Consider the following 20906-nt stretch of genomic DNA (forward strand, 5'->3'; position numbering starts at 1 on the left):
ACAATAATTCAAAATATATCAGACAACAACAACAAACTCTAAATTTGACATATATATTTTGTGAATTGCATAAAATATTTTTATCATATATATCAAGTTGTTAGGAGAATTTGAAGCATCAAGACAAATGAAGGGAAAATGAATGAGTCTCTATGGACCTCTATTGGACAGATGTGGTCATTGCACAATAATTCCTTAACTGTAAGAAAAACAGTTTTTCGACTAACCACCAGATGGTAGTATTTTATCCCTAACACATAGAGCAATGTCCAAAAACTATTTAGATTTAATTATCATCATCATTTAAGTGATTTTTTCTTTAAAAAAATCATTTTTCATGTGCCAATTTATGGCCTAGTTATGTAATTGTGCAGTAAATATGTAGAAAACCTAAAAATTTCCCAAAAAACACAGCATTATTGTATAGTTGAGAAGTGAATTAAAAAAATTATATATAGTTTTCCATATAAAAAATTTATATTTCCTTATGCAATCACTCTTTAAAAGTTTGGGGTCAATACGACCCCAAACCACTTAAGCGTCGTCCTTTTTAAACAGTGACTAAGGGTTAAATACAAGACCAAACGACAGGTGCAGCTGATAATCAAACTCTATGAAAACCCATGGAAACTAACTGAAACACAGGAAACTAAACAAAACCCACCAACCAGACATGAAACACAGATGATCCCTTACATCAGTGAGTCTGTTTTTTTTTTTTTTTTAGTTAATTATAATAGATAATTTAATGATATTAATGATAATACCAAATTATATTAAAAGTCAAAATGAACATCTTTATGGTTTGGTGGCAAATGTACTTACAGTCTTACAGATGGAGGGGGGGGGGGGGGGGGGGGGGGGGGCATAAGACAAAAACTGGTTGGCAAACACTGCTCTAGAATGTCAGCACAGCCCTAGATTGACATTTATGTGTGTGTGTGTGTGTCTGGCCATCTCAACTGTCACCTTGTAGTAAAATTCTTTAACTTCCTCTGGGCAATATCATGTACAGTTTAAGTATGGCATCATTTCAATGTGTATTAAAGCTGCCCTCAGAATGGAAGTTAAGCACTTGCTACTTGATTTGTTTCCATTATTTTGGCTATCCCTTGCCGTTTCCATTATGATTCCATTTCCTGTAGATGATTTTGTTTTTGTTTTCATTTTCTAGTGCAAATTTTTTAATTTAGTGAGCATGACTTTACTTACAGTTTTTGCATAATAATTTTTACATTTCAAATAATACACTAGCCTTATACTTTTAAACGTTTTCATAAAATTTCATTTGAGTGCCGTTTCTGGGTAGAAAGACATGCTTGGTGGAAACTCCCACGTTCACTAAGCATCATTTCCTTCTTAGAGACATCAAAGATCTGAGTTGGCAATAAAAGTAAAAAAAAAAAAGAGAAAGAAAGAAAGAAAGAAAGAAAGAAAGAAAGAAAGAAAGAAAGAAAGAAAGAAAGAAAGAAAGAAAGAAAGAAAGAAAGAAAGAAAGAAAGAAAGAACAAAGCAAATTTAAAATGGTTGATGGTAAGATATAGAGGTCTAGTGTGAAGTCAGTATAACAACGCTCTAAAAAAATCTGACAAAGTAGGAAACAGGTGGAAGAGAAAGTCAGTGTTGGTTTAGCGTGACAACCATGAGCAGCAACTTTCTTTGTGCTCTTCTCATACTTGCCTTCCTGGAATCAGGTAAGTGAATATTGTGTTATTAGTTTGAGCAGAGGATGCCAAATTTATTTATAAATTTGACCGGTTAAAGTCAAATATACAAATATGATTGTATGGTAAATTAAGCTATCATGTATCAAAATATTTTCAGATATTGATAACACAATAATGCTGACACAATAGGTCAACACCTTCACGGCACTTTCACTGACAGCCACTCTTTCAGCTGTATTAGCTTTCAATGAATGGGTTGCTTTTGAAGCATATCCTTTTTCATTCTGTGAATTACTTTTTAGAATTCACTTTTTAGAATTTACATTATTGACTTATTTATCCTGATTAGATTTTGCATTTTCTTTTTTTATTATAATTATAAAAGATGAATAAATGTAATAGAGCGAGTAACATTTTTTGTTTCTAAACACAGCTTGTATTGTGGTTTCAACATGCGTCATAAACTCGTCTCTCTAAAACATTGTTTAGGGCAGTATATATATTGCGGTAGGCCTATATAAACCACTTCTGAGACTATATAAAACAAACACCTCCATTGTGGCATCATATGTTTGAAAAAGCCAATGCATTATTCTTATTAGTAATTAAGTTTATAATAATAAAGATTTACTGGATAGGAAGATTAACTAAATAATCCATAAAAAAGATATAGGCCTATACATATATATATATATATATATATATCAGTAACAACTATCTGTCACGATCAAAAATTTTGTGCTGACGATACAATTAATAACGATTAAAGATTTAATTGTTTTGTTACTACAGTGTTTTTACTTGGATTTGTATATATTAATAAAAAATATAATAATATAGGCCCATATGATTTACTTGTAATGTAGTGAAATTTAATAATATCTATATAAGTACTTGTGTAATTATTTATAATATAATATAATGCAGTCTGATTAAACACACAAGCCTTCATTTCATATGAAGGAAGACCTTTGACTATGTACTTTATAATAGCTTCTCTCTTCCACATTTGATGGCATTTCTTTAAGCGCTTAAATTTGCTTTATTTGGATGGCAAAATGTAATTGGAATTTAAACTGCACAATTATTGCGGTTATCTCAAATAATTGTGATTCATCATACGATTAATTAATAATCGTGACAGCCTTAGTAACAACACTAAACTCTATTTTTCTGAATGTAAGCATTTAGCGTTTTTACTAAGCATTCATTATTTAATATTTTTAGGGTTGTGTCTCAGTGATCCTTATAATCTCTGCATGTTTTTCATTGGTGTTCTTTAACAGGCAAATCAAACAGTGATGTTTCTATCAGTCACAGTCGTGATGGAGATGGTCAGAACATTACCTGTGTCCTCTCAGGGGACGAGAATATGACACAAATCAACTGGGAGATGCTAAGAGGCCCGAATCGCACCAAACTGGGCACGTATCATCCATATTTTGGAACTTACATAAATGGTGACTATAAGACTACAGTGAAGATACAGAAAAAAACATCTCCACGTCAATCATCATCCCTTATCATTAAAGTAGCATCAAATGAGAGTGTTGTGCACATCTGCTGTGCATTCATAACATTTCCTTCTGGTAAACTGGAGCAGTGTACTGATATCAGTAAGAAAGATGTCAGTATCAACGCGTCTACGATAAAAGGTAATGCTTGCACATGTAGTCCTACACATACTCTGCCATACATTTGAGACTCTTTATTTTATTATGATATTTTCGTCATAGATTTTACTTACATGGAGCAAAAACCAAAGCTGGGAATATTTGGACGTTTGGGTGCAATTATCATTGGAACGATTCTTTCCCTTTTAATCCTGACCATCCTATTCTACTTATGCAGAAATAACAACTGCAGAAGGTAGAGATCACATATGTTTACACAAAAACAATAAAGACTAATATTTATAAACGTATACATTAAAGATCAACACAGCAAAAAGATGCATATTAAAAAAAAACATTTACAAAATCTGAGAGTAATTTCATGGGAAATTTGACCTTGCAGGATGAAGTCTTTTGAAATACGAACCAACCGGACAGACTCACCGTCTGAGGTAAGAATTTAAAGCTATAAAGAAAACAATGAATAAATAATTAGAGATAAAGTTTCTGTCGTTAAGAAGATGAGTGAGGTTAATAATTTACTATTCTTCTAAATAGTCATTCTAAACATGAAAACATTAAGGGGCTCATTCAGTACCATTCTAGAATTATAAATGGTAAATGTGACTATTCACAAAAAGCATATCAACAGCAGTCACTGTTGAAATGCTCACAGAGCAATCTGGAATTTGCAGTGCAAAAGTGAGAAAAGTGGAGTGTACTGAATTTTAACTGTGCCATTTTTTCCACCCTCGAACACACTTTATCATAGTAAGTGATTACAGTACATTAAAGGTATCAGTTTCCTGTTATTTTCTAAAGAACGTGCATGGTTGCGGTTAAAGTTTGAGTGCTGCTCTGCATGACCAATTCCCACGACCTTTGTTTGCGGCAACATCGATATATTCTTCAGTACATATTGTTTCACCATATTTTAATAACAATAATAAAAACCATCCTAAAATGTAAATCTCTTACTTTAGACACATGCAGAAGAATCAGATGATGCACCAACTTCTCAAAGTTCTCCAAATGGCTTTGACCCCTCAAAACTTTATGCCAAGATCAAAAAAGACCTTTTCTATGGCCGGCTGTGGAAGTCTTACCAAGGCCAACCCAAAGCATGGACACAAGGTACAATGACTGATCAAGGACATGTTTATCACCTGTTAGGACAGAGTCCCTTACCAAAGAGAAATGTAGAGGGCAGCCCCTTGAGGCCAGATACAACTGAATGATTATTTCAGCAGTTCATCCAGTCTTTCCAGAGCAACCTAATCATATTTGTGTAAAGTAAAATAGTATAAAGCTAATACTAATGTATTGCATAAATAACAATTATTAAATGAATAAATATTTTGTTTTCAGATTAAGAAACATGCATGTTTTCATCACTGAATAATCTCATGAATCTTTTAATGTTACAATCTAACATACATTATCGCATAAGTCTTTGCCAGAAGTCCAAGTATAGCCTATATAGAATATTCATAATGCCTAAGTATCTTATTGTTCATTAAGTCATGCTAAAAATGTATTTTACTTATATCAAAGGATCATTTGACTATTTAATACCTTTTAATACTTTGAAATACCTTGTTAAATAAAGAATCTCCCCTCCCCCTACAAATCTATTGTTTTATTTCTAAAAATGCCAAGTCTAACTATTATGATAAGTGATAGACTATATATAACATAGGACAAGAAAATGTTATGCAGTTCCGTTATCTAGATCTTGTGCTGGTTTTATACTTCCTGCCCGTGGTTGTAAGTTTCCATAACAGTACATCCTCTGAGCATAAACTCTGCAATGTCGCCTTGTGCCCGCTGGGTGGGGCTGCGATACTGTTTTTGAAAAGGAAATGGCTTCAGGTTGTATATTATTTTAAAGAGGCTAATTATTATTTAATTACTTTTTTTAATTTACTCGAAACGTCTCAAAAAGATCTCTGTGCCCACTGTATCGAATGTTGGAAAATTATTGACATACAATAAAAGATGCCAACAAAACAAAAGAAAGAGGTTCAGACTGTGTAAAGGTTGGACATTTTTAAACACAAAGGCCTGGTTTCACAGACAATGCTTAGATTAAGCCAGGATTAGGCCTTAGTTAAATTAAATTAGTCATTTAAGTAGCTTTTATAAACGTATCTTAGAAAAAAAAACAATTACTGGGGTGCATCTTGAGACAAAACAATGGCACTGAAATATTTTAAGATATGTCAGTGCAAGTTGCTTTCAGTTAAAACAGCTCAAACATGTAGGCCTATTGTAGTCTGGCACTTGGCTTAAGCCTTGTCTGTGAAACCGGCAACAAAAGTTTAACAAGCCTGCAAGAGTAAAGTCCATGTTCGTCCGGGGAGGAACTTGTCGTCCTTGTCTTCTGGAACACATCGTCAAAATCACACGACTGTCGATACGTCACGCGGTAAGTCCTGCAGACTGAGACTCGTTTCCCAACAAACACTACATTACTGAAGAAATCTTCTGCACGGCGTTTGGTGTATCGCTTGTAAACTTAGATCAGTAATGCTTTGCTTAGGCTATGTTTTTGAAAGTAGGATGTAGTTGCATTTATATCAGTGCTCTAACAATAAGTGGTTAGTGATCACATGATCATAGCAAGTCCATTGTCTTCTTAGTAGACAGTAATCCAGAATGATATTAGGTTTTTGCTTAATTATAATGTTATCCACACTTAGCAGTGGTGGTGTTTTAATAATAAGTTGCTCAATACACTTTGTCTGCTACGTAGGCTAAGCAGATTGCATCTTAAATTGCATATTTAATAATTACAATCAATTTAAATAAGGTATTTTAGACTTTTATTGTTGTTTTAATCTGTTTTTATTTGTTTCTGAGACTAGGCTAGACAGTAGACACACAAAAATTTTGTGTTTTACAGTCCTCGGTTAATCCCTGTGCAGAAGTAACGATGAATTCACACTGTGTGGGTGAAAGTGATGGACTGATCTTCTGTCTGGCCAGACCAGAAGATTACGATGACGTCATGGCAATATCACAAGACATATATGGTGGCAATGACTACCTTCCACATCGCTATCACTCCTGGATGACTGAGCCAGGAAGAGTGGTTATTATAGCACGGAGAGATAGGAAGCTGGTAAGCGATACATGAGTAAAAAGGTTTGACAGACCTCATGTGTTTTCTGATATTACATAGCTTTAACCTCAGCCAGAAGCCATCAGAAAAATTGTAGGTTATTTTTTCATCAGAGGCTAGACACACTGTATTATAGTGTAGCTATACAATATAAGCTTATTATGTATTATATTATAAAACTAGGATGTCAAAGAAATTAACTGCTACCAAAGCTTATTTATTTCGTAATCTAAACCTGAATGTTACTGAGGGACATGTATTAACATTTAACATCTGTGTTTTTTTGTTTTTTTTTATTACTAACCCTATGATAGGAAAAATGCTAATGGTATAAATATGCTCTGATGTGTCTACTGATCAATACAATGCTTGCAGTTCTCAAGAAAGACAACATTTTAACTTGTAGCTGAAATTAACCACATCAATGCCTGTGTTCTCTGCTGTGCATAGTGATTGACTCATGACCCATATACTTGTACTCTGGACTGGTGGATGACATTTACGTATACCACTGGACAGCTTCGCTCTTCATATAGTCCAGGGCAGTAAAATAAGGCCAACTACACATTTGTAATTGTTTGATATTATCATTACACAAGTATTATATTGTGCTATTGCACAACACCAGTGAACCTCTGCTGGTGGCATGCATTTTGAGGAGCACTTTTGCTGATTGGCTTTTGTAGTTAGCATATTACAGTTTTTCTCAATCGATTTGACACATTTCTCCAAACTCATGTCACTGCTCTCAAAACAATTAACAGCCAACTAAACACACTGTTAACTTAGCCAAACAGTTCAACTTTACTGCATAATGAAGTGCTGCATTTTTATCTGGTAAAGGCTATCATCAAAACTACAGGTGTGTTCTCTATTAACTTCATAAAATATTCAGCTATAGACACAGGTATTTACATTTTTTAGCCTAAAATAATTATTACTATGTGCCTTTAGGTGGCGCTAGAGTCAGGCCTGGTGGTTGATGGAGGTGAAACAGTGATAGTTGAGGGATTAAGAGTGTGTCCAAATGAAAGGGGCTGTGGCCTGGCTGGAGTGATCCAGACATTTGTTGATGGCTACATAAAGAAGGTCTATCCCAATGTGAAGACCAAACGCCTCACTAGAGGAGATGACCCAGGGCCCGATAAACTGTCCAAGTTCACACTGCTGGCCAGACGGGTGAGTTAAATTGATACAACTTGAAAAGTGAAAAATATTTCACGTCAAGTCACCTTTATTTATATATTAGAGCAAAGTTTCAAAGCAGCTTTACAGTGATAAACAGAAAAAATATTCAGTGATGCAAACATAATTAAATTCTGCTGTAAAGCAGCTCTAAAAAGAATATAGTGTCATTACTCAGCTGAAATCAGTTCAGTGTTCATTCAGTTCGGTTCAATAACTGTAAAGTTCATATGGAATGAGTTCAATTCAGTTATAAAGCAGCTCTGCAGAAAACAGTGATGTCATCAGCTCAGTTCTTGATGACATCACTGTTTTCTGCAGATCTGCTTTGTAGCTGAATTCAAGTCATGTAAACTTTATTTAATGTTTTATTAACAAACATTAATTAACGATGAACATTTATAAATGAACACAACACTACCATTTTGCGTGCATTGTTAGGTCATGATATCTAATGCATTAACTAATGTTAACAAATTGAACCTTATTGCAAAGTGTCCCAAAATACAATAAGTGAAAAACATGTCGCAGCAAACCTTATCAATCATACTTTCCTTTTAATATGTTCTAAATCAGTTGCAAAAGTAAATTTAGACTTAAATATTCATTGTTTGATCATCAAAATAGTCAGTAATCTGCATTCTTTATATCTTTTTATATTGTTATTTTTGATATTGTTGTTCTTAGATGAATTATGCACTTCACTAAAGGTCTTCTTTCTTCTTGACTCTCTCTCACCACCTTTTGATCCTTACCAGAGCAACATTTATCACTGTTTTCTCTTTCTGTCTTTTAAAACAGGCTGTTCTCTCTCTGTTGGGGAATTCTGAGGGTTTTGATAGCTTTGTCTCAGGTCTGAAGGAAAAACTGCTTGCGTCAGATGGGTCCAACAGCCATCCTTTAGTGTCAGTAAAGGACTTGGATGCTCTCAAGGCCCTTCTCTTGGATTCAGACCTGTCTTCCAGACTTCAGCTTCCAGGGAATGCTATCATCCAGGACTGGCAGCCCTTGAAACTCATGGAGAGTAACCTTCACGTCTTGGCAAGGCGAAACTTGACATGGTTTGTAGATGGTTCTAGTGCGAAACCTCTGTTCATGAGCCTCCACACACCTCTCTATCCTATTCCATTTAATGGAGGGTCTCTACGTTTTAATATCGACCTGTACGGGACAGACACTTCTTTAGCAAAGAAGGCATTAACAGCTCACCTGGATAGTGTGATAAGTGAGATTCAAGGAGTAGTTGTGGTTCATATTTATATGCATCAGACTCTATGGGACGATTTAAAGCAGTTTTGTGATGGCCATGACACAGTGAAGCAGCTCAGGGATTACTGGCAGCAGCTGTTATTGGAAAGAGAGTTCTAATGATATCTAAAGACAAGAGGTTAAAGAAAAGAAAAAGTTGCCTGAGATAAAGAAAAAAAGGTGATTGATTTTGTATTGGCCATAATGGAGTTGTCAGCTTCATTTAAACAAAGTATTTGTTCAGCACGTTAAATCAGTTAGTCAAGTTATTGTATAACAATATTGTAGCAGTTTTTGTCATTTGTGCCTGAGTGAAACAAGGCAAACAAACTCAGTGAACTCATTACAATAACAGGTGCTGATGTCAGAAACATGAGGCATGTATTTGTTCCTCCATGCCTCATGAGTACAGGATGATTTAGGAATTGAATGTTTAAAATGAAAAGTACTTCAAACTGATTGTTTAAAGCATCTAGTGTCTAATTTAATGTATTTAAAGAATGGCTTTGTGACATTTATAATACACTACCATTGGTAATTTTTTGAAATTGAAGTCTCATATAAAATAAAAACAGCAATATTGTGAAATGTTATTACAATTTAAAATGTCTGCTATACACTCACCTAAAGGATTATTAGGAACACCTGTTCAATTTCTCATTAATGCAATTATCTAATCAACCAATCACATGGCAGTTGCTTCAATGCATTTAGGGGTGTGAAATAAATGTTTTTCTCCAAAACACGCTGGCCATAATTATTGGCACCCTTTTATTAATTATTGCCTTTTTGCAACCAAGGAGTCTTCTCCTATAATACCTGATGAGTTTGGAGAACAACTGACAAGAGATCAGAAACCATTCCTCCATAGAATCTCTCCAGATCCTGTAGATTACCAGATAGATCCATGTTGGTGCTTCTTCTCTTCAGTTCAGCCCACTCATCTTCTATAGTGTGCAGGTCTGGGACTGGGACGGTCATGGCTGAAGCTTCCTTTTGTGCTCAGTGACACATTTTTGTGTTGATTTTGATGTTTGTTTTGGATTGTTGTCCTGATGGAAGATCCAACCACGGCCCATTATAAGATTTCTAGGAGAGGCCATCAGGTTTTGATTTTTTATCTGTTGGTATTTGCTAGAATCCACGATGCCATGTATCTGAACAAGATGTCCAGGACCTCCAGCAAAAACATAGGCCCACAACATTAAAGATCCAGCTGTATATTTAACCGTGGGCATGGGGTACTTTTTATCCCTGTTTACACCAAACATGGTGGGTTTGCTGGCAAAAAGCTCTTTTTTTAGTTTCATCTGACCACAGAATCTCATCCCGTTTGAAGTTCCAGTCGTGTCTGACAACTGAATATGCTGGAGTTTGTTTTTGGATGAGCGAGGAGGATTTTTCTTGAAATCCTTCCAAACAACATGTGGTGATGTGGTTGTTTCATTCTTTTTTTTTTAAAGACTTTTTGACCCCAAGGCTCAACTAATCTCTGCAATTCTTTGGCCACTCAAACTCTCCTCACCGTGCATTAAGACAATATAGACACACGTCCTCTTCCAGGCAGATTCGTAACATCTTTAGTTGATTGGAACTTCTTAATTTTTGCCCTGATGGTGGAAATGGGGATTTTAGCTATTTTCTTACAGCCACTTTCTATTTTGTGATGCCCAACAATCTTTTGCTGCACATCAGAACTATATTCTTTGGTTTTACTCATTGTGATGGATGATTAAGGGAATTTGGCCTTTGAGTTTCCTCATATTTAAACTCCTGTGAAACAAGTCATATAGACAATTTCATGTTTAGTTACCCTGGTGTGATAAAAAATTGAAATATTCATGAAAATATACTTCAGAGATATTTTATTCATAAAAAAATCTAGGGATGCCAATAATTGTGGCCAACATGTTTTAGAGAAAAACATTTATTTCATAATGTGATTTTCCACCCACTTTCAATTAATTTACTTCAATGAAAGGTTAGAGTTTTGTGAATTTTTTTAATGAAAGATAAAAAGGATACAATGCAGATTTATTTTTACAGCCATCTTTGATCATATTTACCAGGGGTGCCAATCATTCTGACCACAACTGTATATATATTCAATCATATATTTTTTAATCTAACACTACTATAAAAATATATTTTATAAAACTGTATAAACAATAATTTGAAAAATAATTATTAAACTTTTTTTTTTTTCAAAATAAAAACAAAGTTGAAAGTGTCTCTCACTGTATGTACCATACATTACAGCTGTTAGGCAACTGATAGTTCACGAGTTCACACTTACATATAATTAGAGTGGATACGATTTAATGCGTATTTGGTGTGCTGTCCGGGGGGAGGCCTCCGAGCTCGGAGTTTGGCCCGGACCCAGAGTACTCCCCCCTATCATGTAAGTGTTTAGGACTGGAAGTGTGGAGAAGGGGCGGTGGAGGGGTGCTGCTAAACTATCAATGGAGTGAGGTGAGATTGCTGAATCTATATATACCTCTTATCATTGATTGCTGAGTGCACTCCACTCATGTTAATTAACTGAACGTGCTCCTCCCGAACTTTGTTTATAAAACATCATAAAAAAGGATGTTAACACTGTGAAAAATCAGCTTCTTTTTCCACCAGGGTGTTTTGTTATTACCTTTCATGATGGAAAAGCGGACGAGGAGTCCTTGGAGAAAATATGTGTTGTCTGAGAAACAGGCAACAGTATAATGTATGTTCTGAGAATCTCTGTTGTTCCCCCTCTCTCTCTTTTTCCATCACATTCTTTCCTGTTGCTACTCTTTCCTTTGTAATACTCTCTCTTTCCTTTGCAACCATGATTTATGTCTTTCCGGCACACTAACCCCTTCCACTGTTCTCACTTGCACCTCTGTCCTTTCGTTTCTCATCCTCCATTAGTTTCACGTCACTCTTGCTCTGCTGAAGGACTTGGCTTGTCGTTACACTCATTTAGTTCCAGTTCTGTCTCTCAAATAATGTCCATCTGTTCCTCGTACCAGACCTTATTACAGAGTGTCTCATGACAGAGCAGATCACTTTCTCCCTCCCTCTTTTCACGAGCACACATGAAAACAAGAAACCCATACAGACACACAATTACAGCCATCAACCTCATTAAATGGAGACATCTTGTGCACTCTCAAAATTTTACATTAGAGGTTTGCACTATTTCATGCATGCTGTTATAAAAAAGCTGATTTGACATTTCTTTAATCAGATTTCTAACTTTGTTACATTCATACTGACATCCTTTCTGACATGCATTACATTTTAACATGGACCGTGTGAGACTGAATTATTAACATATGAGAAAGGCTTAGTCATAATTTCACAACTGCGTCACTGATTAACTCATTAGCTAATTATCAGTCACAAACTGGTTGGTATTCAGTGAAGAAAACATTTCAGTATGTTAGTGAAAAGAGCAGAAGATAGGAATGAAAACTGTACTAAATGAGTCACTTTATTGTCATGAGTTACTATTATGTTTTCTTTTCTTTGAGGTAAAGTACTTAAATTCAGATAGTCAGCATACCTAATGTGTCCAAATGATTCACTGTGATTTCAATCATATTTATACAGCTAAACTCTTGGCTGACAGTTTTCAAAATGTTTTATTTGTACAAAATGTTTACTCTGATCTGTGAGAATGAATGTTAACACTGTTCAGTACTTTTACAATTAATTTACATTAGCTAAATTTATTTTGTATTTTTTGTATGTATTTTATGATATACTGTAATGTTTATATCTATTTAATATTTTGTATATTTAATATTTTTTAAATATTTTTTTTATTGTCTTCAAAACTCTAAACTTATTTAAAGTGATACCAAAACGTATTAGCAATAACCAGACGTCTGTGATGACTTCTTTGAAATTGATCCTCAGACTTGCATTTTGGACCAGTTTTCCAGAAACAGATTAAACCAAGGCCAGGACTAAGAGGGGACTGCTATAACTGACAGTGTAATTTAATCTATGATTTGAAATAATCTGCGTCTGAGAAGCAGTCTATTTTACTATCAGGCACAGAGCAGACAGTTTTAAAGTAGGCCTCTTTCTTCGTAAAGCTTTTATGAATGAAATTCAGTTCACTAAGCATCCAACATGCTGAGGAAAACATGCATTATCCTGGAGACCCAATATATAAGAATATGTGATGCAAAATGAAAGATTTACTCTGTATTGTGCAGCACGCAGCAGAAAATACTGAATAAAATACAAAATACTAAAACCTATACTAAAAAGAAAATATAAGGGAAATAAAAGGTGGAAATTTACTTTTAATTCAATTGCTTCCAATAACAGAAAATTTATCTCACTCTTTTATGGAAAACTGTACTCTCTTAATTGCGCCAATGTTAAAAAAAGCAGGGAGTCATGGGAAAAGGATTTGGAGATTGATCTTGATATTGATATCTGGTCAGATGCATTTGAATCTGTTAAGAAACTGTTTGAGTCAGTACAGGATATTGCATAGATTGCAGCGCACTCCTCATTTTCTAAACAAGATCAACCCTCAAGTCTCTCCCCTCTGTAGGAAGTGTAAGAAGGAAGTAGGGACCTACTATCATTGTATTTGGCAATGTCCCTTCATACTCAGGTATTGGAGGAATATTTCTCAGGAGCTAAGTTCAATTTTTTTTTACAAAACAGTTAAATCAGAACCAGTCGTGTTCCTTCTGAATCTACATTTAGAGCAGCTCTCTCTATCTGCAGGGCAACTGTTGTTAATGGGTAAACTCTTACTTAGCAAGGCGTTGTGTTTTGTTCCAGTGGATTGAGGAAAAACCTCCCTCGGTCACACAGTGGTACAGAGAAATATTTAAGGTTTTTCCTCTGGAACGCCTCAATGCCATATTAAGGGGCAATGCAATATTTGTTTTATAATGTTTGGCAACCTTTTCTTGACTACCTTCCTGGTGATCTTGCTGGTTTGCTGCAGGATGGGAGACCACATTTTGTCTTCACCAATAAGTCATAAATTCTTTTGAATTTTTATTTTATTTTTTATCATTTTATTTTTTTATGTATGTGTTTTGTTGTAAACAATAATGTAGATTATGTGATGTAACATGTGATGTGCAATTTGTGTGTGACATTTTTTTTCCCCTGTTTTGTATGTTGGTAATAGCTGGGCTTGTTTGTTTATTGTTTGTGTAAAATCAATATAAAAAAAAAAAAAAAAGAAAGGTGGAAATTATAAATCCAACTTGTATATAAAAAACAAAAATATGTCTCTGCTTTTGATGAATGAAATGATAAAAGAAACATTTAATATAATAAATAATCTTTTCTCTTATTTTTGTAGGAATATTTTTTTAATATTATTTTACAGACATATAAGCAACTTTAAATTAATTTGCCTCAATGTCAGTCATAGTTATTGACCTTGTGTTAAATAAGATCATCGATTGCTTTATTACTAACTATCTCTCTGGAGGATCTGCACGTCCAAAGTAATCCTCTCTCTTTTCTCTTTCTCTCCTTCAGCAGTTCAAATACAAAGCAAAAATAAGTTTGAACTGCAGATGGTCAATGGCAGGGTAATGTCTAATAATGATGGCAGGATAATAATCTGTATACATGTTATACAGTGAATCACAATAATAATTCTGTTCGACTAAATTGAATTTTATGGGTCTTAGTTGACCTTGTGGGAATTTCATTAATTCCCTTTATTCCTGAGGATCTTTTATTCTCCTCTCAGTGTCTGTGTCTTGTACATGAATGAGGGTTGCAGCAATGCAGATAGTGAATCTGTAAAAATAAGACTGGAACTGATGCCTCAAGTTTCTACAGTAGAAAAGACTGCAGTTCCATGTTTCAACAAAGGTAGGCAGCACTGAGCTTCCTCTCGTGTTCATATTGAAATTCAGCTCTGTCAGTCAGACTGGGAAAAGCAGGGGTGGTCGTGGGTGTACGGAGTAGGCCACTGTGTTCTACGAAGTGCTTTTGCTGGTGAAGATTAGTAAGTAACAGCGAGTAACAGCAGCTAGTTGGTACTTAGAAGTTTTGTCAAACTTTTTAAAATCTGTGCAAGCAATGCAGTGTTTAAAACTTCTGGAAGTACAAAGGGCAAGATTCAGCTCTCCCTTGAGTTACAGGATTTGCCTTCTATAGAATGACCAAATACTTCATGACGTTTCTTGCTCTAATTTTCTAATTTTCTCCACTTCCTGGCACTTGTATGGATTTGACCTAGCCATATGACGCATCTCATAAATGGAAGAGAAAGACAGAGCGCAGGTTGCTGCTGGAGCAGATCATTATTATCATGATGATGACGAAAAGCCACTCTGTGTTAAATTTGGACTTCACTGAGCTTCCGCTGTAGATTATCCTAATTTGACCCCCCTGTGGGCCACTATCAGTGTGTGCGGGTCTGCAAACTCAAAGTAGTCATGGGCTAAAGACCTAAAGAAGCGATTACCTGAAAACGAGGTACTTCTCTCACATTTTGCCAAATAAATTACACATTCAGATATATTTAGTGTGTCTTTGGCATTGAAATGATTGTACTACAGCAAAGGCATTTAAAGTAGGCCTAGCCTACTGTGAAATTGAGGGTGACAGAGGTCATTTAAAACAATTTTGTGCCACAGAGCTGTTCAGAGACACTCTATGAAACACATATTCAAAAGTGTTACAAAACTATACTGTGATGATGATCAATTTGTTTGACATTATGGCTTTAAATTCTTCACTAACTGTCATAAGATGGACCAGTCATCCAATCAATTAACAGATGTAGCACTAATTACAGTTCTTTCATGACAACTCTCGGAGTGTTTGGCATGCTAATGGAAATGATAATGTTGATATGTTTGATCTTGGCAGAATAGATCTGCTATGCTGCTAGCCTGCTGCTGTTATTGCTGCTGCTGCAGAGCAAGTACGGGACTTGCTACTGCCGATACATATATGTATACACGACATCCTGAGCAAGTAATGCCGAGTTCACACTGCACGATTTTCAAAGTAGTCGGGTCACTGTTCTTTTCACACTGCACGACTATCTGGGGTAACATTCGGTTGCTGCTGTGTGCACACTGCACGATGGATCTGCGTTAGGGGTTTTCAAACTGCATGACTTTACAAAAGAAAGAATCGCCGACATCTTCTGTCTGGTCCGCAAACTACGTTTCACAACCAAACACACGCAAAGTCACAAACGCAAGATCACACGTGCGTGAGACTGGATTTGCGATCCAAATTGTCTGTGCGCTGATTTGCAGCGAAAAGGAGAGAAAAAAAAAACAAATATGGTGGAGGAAATGGTTGAGGAGACGCGGGGAGCAAGGATTATGTGTTCTGCAAAGAAGAGTCATACGCCGGCAGCCATATCACCCTGTAGAGACTGGTTGCCCACACTGAAGTTAAGCAGGGCTGAGCCTGGTTAGTACCTGGATGGGAGACCCAATAGTAACCGACTGCAGAACCGCAGAACCATACGTCATAGCAGTGTGAGGACGACAGCGCCAGCCTAACAGTCTGATGCCGGAAGTGGGCGTGGGCGTGGCCAGGCATTGCGCTACTTCTGTGTTTTAGAACGTTTCAAAGTTTAAAACAATGCTATTATGAATATATTTTTTAACGATTTCATTAAAAATATATATTTAAGAGATAGGCCTATATATATATATATATATATATCAAATATTATAAAATACAATAACTATGTTTTGCAGTGGCGTAGACAGGGGAGGGGCCATGGGGGCACTGGCCCCTCCTGAAAACTGATTGGCCCCCCAGTGTGCCCCCACAATTCTACTTGTCTGTTACTAAAAAATTCAAATCATAATCTTTCAGTTTGTAGTAGAATAATTCATGATTTCGCGTCGCGATGCTTCTCAACGAGGACCAAGAATAGCGAGCTAGAGTTTTTTCTATTTCTTTTTCTTTTCTTTTTTTGACTCAGCGCCAATAGAGGGTATGCGCATGACGTCACCGTCGGCCGGAGTGAATGCGGTCACGCCCACAAGTGGCAAAAAGACTGAGCGGCAGCATTTGTTTTCAGCGTGAACGCCGTGAAAATCACACAAAACACATCTAAAACGGGAAAGAGCTTTGCGATTGACTGTACAACTAGATTTGACCAGAAATCTGAGGTACTGTATATTTTTACAGACTGCAAAAAGCTACAGAACAGACTATATTCTGCATAATTGGATGTTTTTAAATAAACACTGACAAAAAACTATACAAGTTTTAGGGCTGGACGATATGATATACAGTATAACATTAATGTAAGTGATCACTCGGATTTAGACCTATCTATATTGTATTTATATAAAACGTTTACAGGCAAATTTTCTTCATTTATTTCCCCGGCGTCGAAATCAGGCACATATAAATGTCAGGAAACACGATTCCTGGCTGCATGTCAATATCCATGGATCACTGGATCTTTGATAAGTTGTAAGGAACACTATATCGAGTCCAACTTTTAGTTTAAACTGATAATAGTTTGTTTTACTCGCGTTAACGCAGTTTCCCCTATTAACTCGTCACGCAGCAGCTCTTCTGCCACTCAGTCCCGCTGAGGGGGGCGTGTTCCGGCGGGGAAGTGACGTTAATGCATTCCCTCTATATTTCCGCCCGTGTTCTCTGATTTGTTACTTAGACTTGAGTGAACTAACATTCAGCCAATCACAGCGCGAAGCATCTATTGGGCGCGTCTGCCATGTGCTTCAAATCTCTTGTTGCTCTTGCGAATTTTCGTGTTCGTTTAGTTGCAGTTTGGCCGTCTAATGTATTCCATGCATGCACCCCAGTCCCCAGAAAAAAAGCAGAGGACGATTACATATTTTTTTTGACACACACTGTAAGTATAATGTGTTACAGTATGTCGCGATGACATGAATCACACGTAAAGTTTCCTTGTTATGATTTAACCTACTGTAACGCAGTAACGTGTAAGACAACAGAACCCGTATGGACCTCGTCGCGCCGGATTGTGTCGAGTGTGTGTTAAATGCTCTCCTACTTGTTGCTTTGGATAAAAGCTTCTGTTAAATGAGACATAACAGATTATTCCCAGCAGGCACACAACGTCGTAAGACGTTGATATTTGGTTAAATTTTAGTTGCGACGTCGGGTGACTAAAATTAAATGTAAATTCAACATCTAATGTCAATGTTAAATTGATGTCCAATACCGAATACATTGATTTAGGTTTTATTGATATATTTTTATAAAATGTCTGTTGTATAAAATTACTGTAGGCTATGTAATCTGTATAGGCCTACTCATTGAACACTTTTTTTTTTGTCCAACTGTTAAGAAGTAACGTTAAGATAAAAGTTATTGTTCAAGTGTAGTTTAACTGAAATATTGTAAATATCATAAAATATCTTTATTTCATAAAAATAAAGTATAGATGTCCACAGTTGTCTGAAAGTCCCAAGTCCTGCAATATATTTTTATTTCGAGTATGATTTCACAAAAATAGGTTGCTGTAAGCTATCATGTTCCCAAAATTGGCACTACGTGCTATAATGCCAATTGCTATTCCATCTAGAATTTATTATTATGAACATCACCTTTCAGTCCCTCCAGAAAAACGCGATGCATGATTCAATGCATAATCAGCCAAAGTGTGCATATTTATGCGGGGGCATTTTTTAAAATACGCCGCACTTTTGCCGATTTCCACGCAAAATATGCGGGGCTTGTATGATTTCATAATCCCCGCATTTTTGTTGCAAAAAAGAAAGTCACATATATCTTAGCAGAAAGTTGAAGAGCAGCCATTTCCCCCTGTTGCCATGGTAACGTTATGAAGTGATGTAATTACGCGATATGAACATCATTGAAAAGCTGTAAAACAGGAAAAAAAAAATCATATTTTATTTATTCATTTTTACAGAAGTTGTAGCATATTCCTTTTGTAAAGCTACAGAACTTGTTTGACTCATCAATGTTTTGTAAGTTTGAGCCATGTGTTTATTAAGGTCTGAAATAAAACAAGATTAAATATTCCAGCACTTTCTATGATGTAGTATGCTTGCTTATCATAGGAAGTAATAAGAAATAGCTCTTTACATTAAGATAGTAGCCTAGTGAGAACAGGGTGTTGGGGAATCACTTTTTCTCTCTTTTTCATCAAACCGCAGTTTTTGCAAGTTCCCGCAATTTCATCACATAAAATTGCATAAATATCCTGCATATTCCATCGCCACATAATCAAGGATTTAAAAAAGATTTATTATATACAATTTTATTACAGTTATATGAATTCATTAATTGTGTATTTATTATATGAATGATTAATATAATTATGCATTTATATAAATAAGGCTGTTCTATTATTATTTGTGAGTTGTACACTAATACATTGGATTATTTTATTTATTACAGTTTTTCTTTCACTTTTGAAAGTGAAAAGTTAATATAAACTGTATTTTATTGTTTTGATTTTGAGCAGTGAATAACTGCTATTAAAAGATAATAGGGTATCACTGTTTATTGCTGATTTTAAAGCTTACTGAACTTGAAATGATTTGGATATCTACAGTTCTACATAAATACACAACATAAGAATGGCCCCTCTGTAATAATTGTGGCCCCTCTTGTGCCCCCCAGTTGAAAAAATCCTAGAATCGCCCCTGATGTTTTGTCCTATTAACAAAAGACAGGCAATGTAGCCTTTTTTAAAAGTTAAAATGATACTTTATGCATCTGTTTTGTGTCAAATGATTAACAATATAAATTGAACAAAGCTTAAAACAAAAAAATTATAAAACGAAAACAAAGGTTGAGCATTTGAACATTTGATTTCATTGAAAAGCATTTTTTAAATAAAATGTGTTTTTCCCCCCTCTGAAATAGCAAAAGCATCACACACTAGCTGTACCTGCTCCAAATAAATAATAGTAATTCAATCAAAATATGAAATCAAAATAAATAAAATAAATAAATTATATAAAACAAAATCAAACCAAAGAAAATAAATCTTATTAAAGTTATGCAGGCACACATTTAACAATAATTATCAAGTGACAAATAAACTAAATAAATCAAAACTCCATACACATGGAGTTAATCCTGATGATTCCTGAGGTGCCTTTCGTCATGAAACTCGCTTTTATACGATTTATTTTCTTTGGTTTGATTTTGTTTTTTTATAATTTATTTTATTTAGTTCGATTTTGTATTTTTATTTAATTACTATTATTTATTTAGAGCAGGTACATCTGTGTGTGATGCTTTTGCCATTTCAGAGGGAAAGAATAATTGTATTTAATTAATCATTTTTGTTTCAGTCCACCATAGAATTATGTTGTGTTTGGTCTATGAAAAAAAAATTGTTAGTTGTGAAATGGTTGAGTATTAACAAATGTTAATAGTTTTTTAAAAGTTAAAATTATACTTTATCCATTTGTTGTGTCAAATATGGAGGGATTATTGGGTCAGATTGAAAACTAAAAGTCTAAAACTAAAAGTCTTAAACGAAAACCAAAAGTCTAAGTTTGAAACTAAAAGTCTAAGTCGAAAACTAAAAGTCTAAGTCGAAAATGAATTTGGTATTTAGGATTGGGCATTTGGTATTTAGGATAGGGCATTTGGTATTTAGGATTGGGCATTTGGTCATTTAGCCATTTAGGATTTAGGATTGGGCATTTAGGGATTTAGGATTGGGCATTTAATCATTTAGCCATTTAGGATTGGGCATTTGAGGATTGAGGATTGAGGAGTGTATGCAAATAAGGAGGCGTGGCCCAAATACTGGAGGCTGGGTTTGAAATGGCTGGTGCAGATGCACCTTATGGACAGCAGAGGGAGCTCCAGTCAGTCCAGTGCTAAGGAGCACACTGTAATGAAACCAAACAGAGCGAGTGAGCAGGTCTGGAGCGAGGACTGTACTTTATAATGTGATAACTTCAACTTAATGACAGCGTTGTATAGGGGTACTGGAACGGTACATGTATTCCTATTGAACCGAAACGGTAGCCTACGGGCGTCACGGTTCGGTGCACGAATTTACACGGAGAATACACGGTATAAAAATAAATAAAACTCTAAATAGCGATACATTTCGCTCTACTCGCGTTT

The 20906-nt window shown here is 35.3% G+C and overlaps 2 protein-coding genes across 2 annotated transcripts; both read left to right on the forward strand.

Moving 5' to 3' along the window:
- Positions 1-1584: 1584 nt before the first annotated feature.
- si:ch211-196f2.6 (immunoglobulin domain-containing protein) lies at positions 1585-4705 on the forward strand. Its single transcript, XM_056268659.1, has 5 exons — positions 1585-1694; positions 2954-3322; positions 3404-3536; positions 3684-3732; positions 4264-4705. The coding sequence occupies exons 1-5, from the start codon at positions 1643-1645 to the stop codon at positions 4516-4518; spliced, it is 858 nt and encodes a 285-aa protein (XP_056124634.1). The 5' UTR covers positions 1585-1642; the 3' UTR covers positions 4519-4705.
- A 1438-nt stretch (positions 4706-6143) lies between these two features.
- On the forward strand, positions 6144-8973 carry nat16l (N-acetyltransferase 16, like). Its single transcript, XM_056268658.1, has 3 exons — positions 6144-6404; positions 7359-7583; positions 8391-8973. Exons 1-3 carry the CDS (start codon positions 6216-6218, stop codon positions 8955-8957), a joined length of 981 nt encoding a protein of 326 aa, XP_056124633.1. The 5' UTR covers positions 6144-6215; the 3' UTR covers positions 8958-8973.
- The last annotated feature ends 11933 nt before the right edge of the window (positions 8974-20906 follow it).

Source organism: Rhinichthys klamathensis, unplaced genomic scaffold (assembly GCF_029890125.1).
Source record: "Rhinichthys klamathensis goyatoka isolate OS25496 unplaced genomic scaffold, OSU_Roscu_1.1 h1tg000275l_1, whole genome shotgun sequence".
NCBI lineage: Eukaryota > Metazoa > Chordata > Actinopteri > Cypriniformes > Leuciscidae > Rhinichthys > Rhinichthys klamathensis.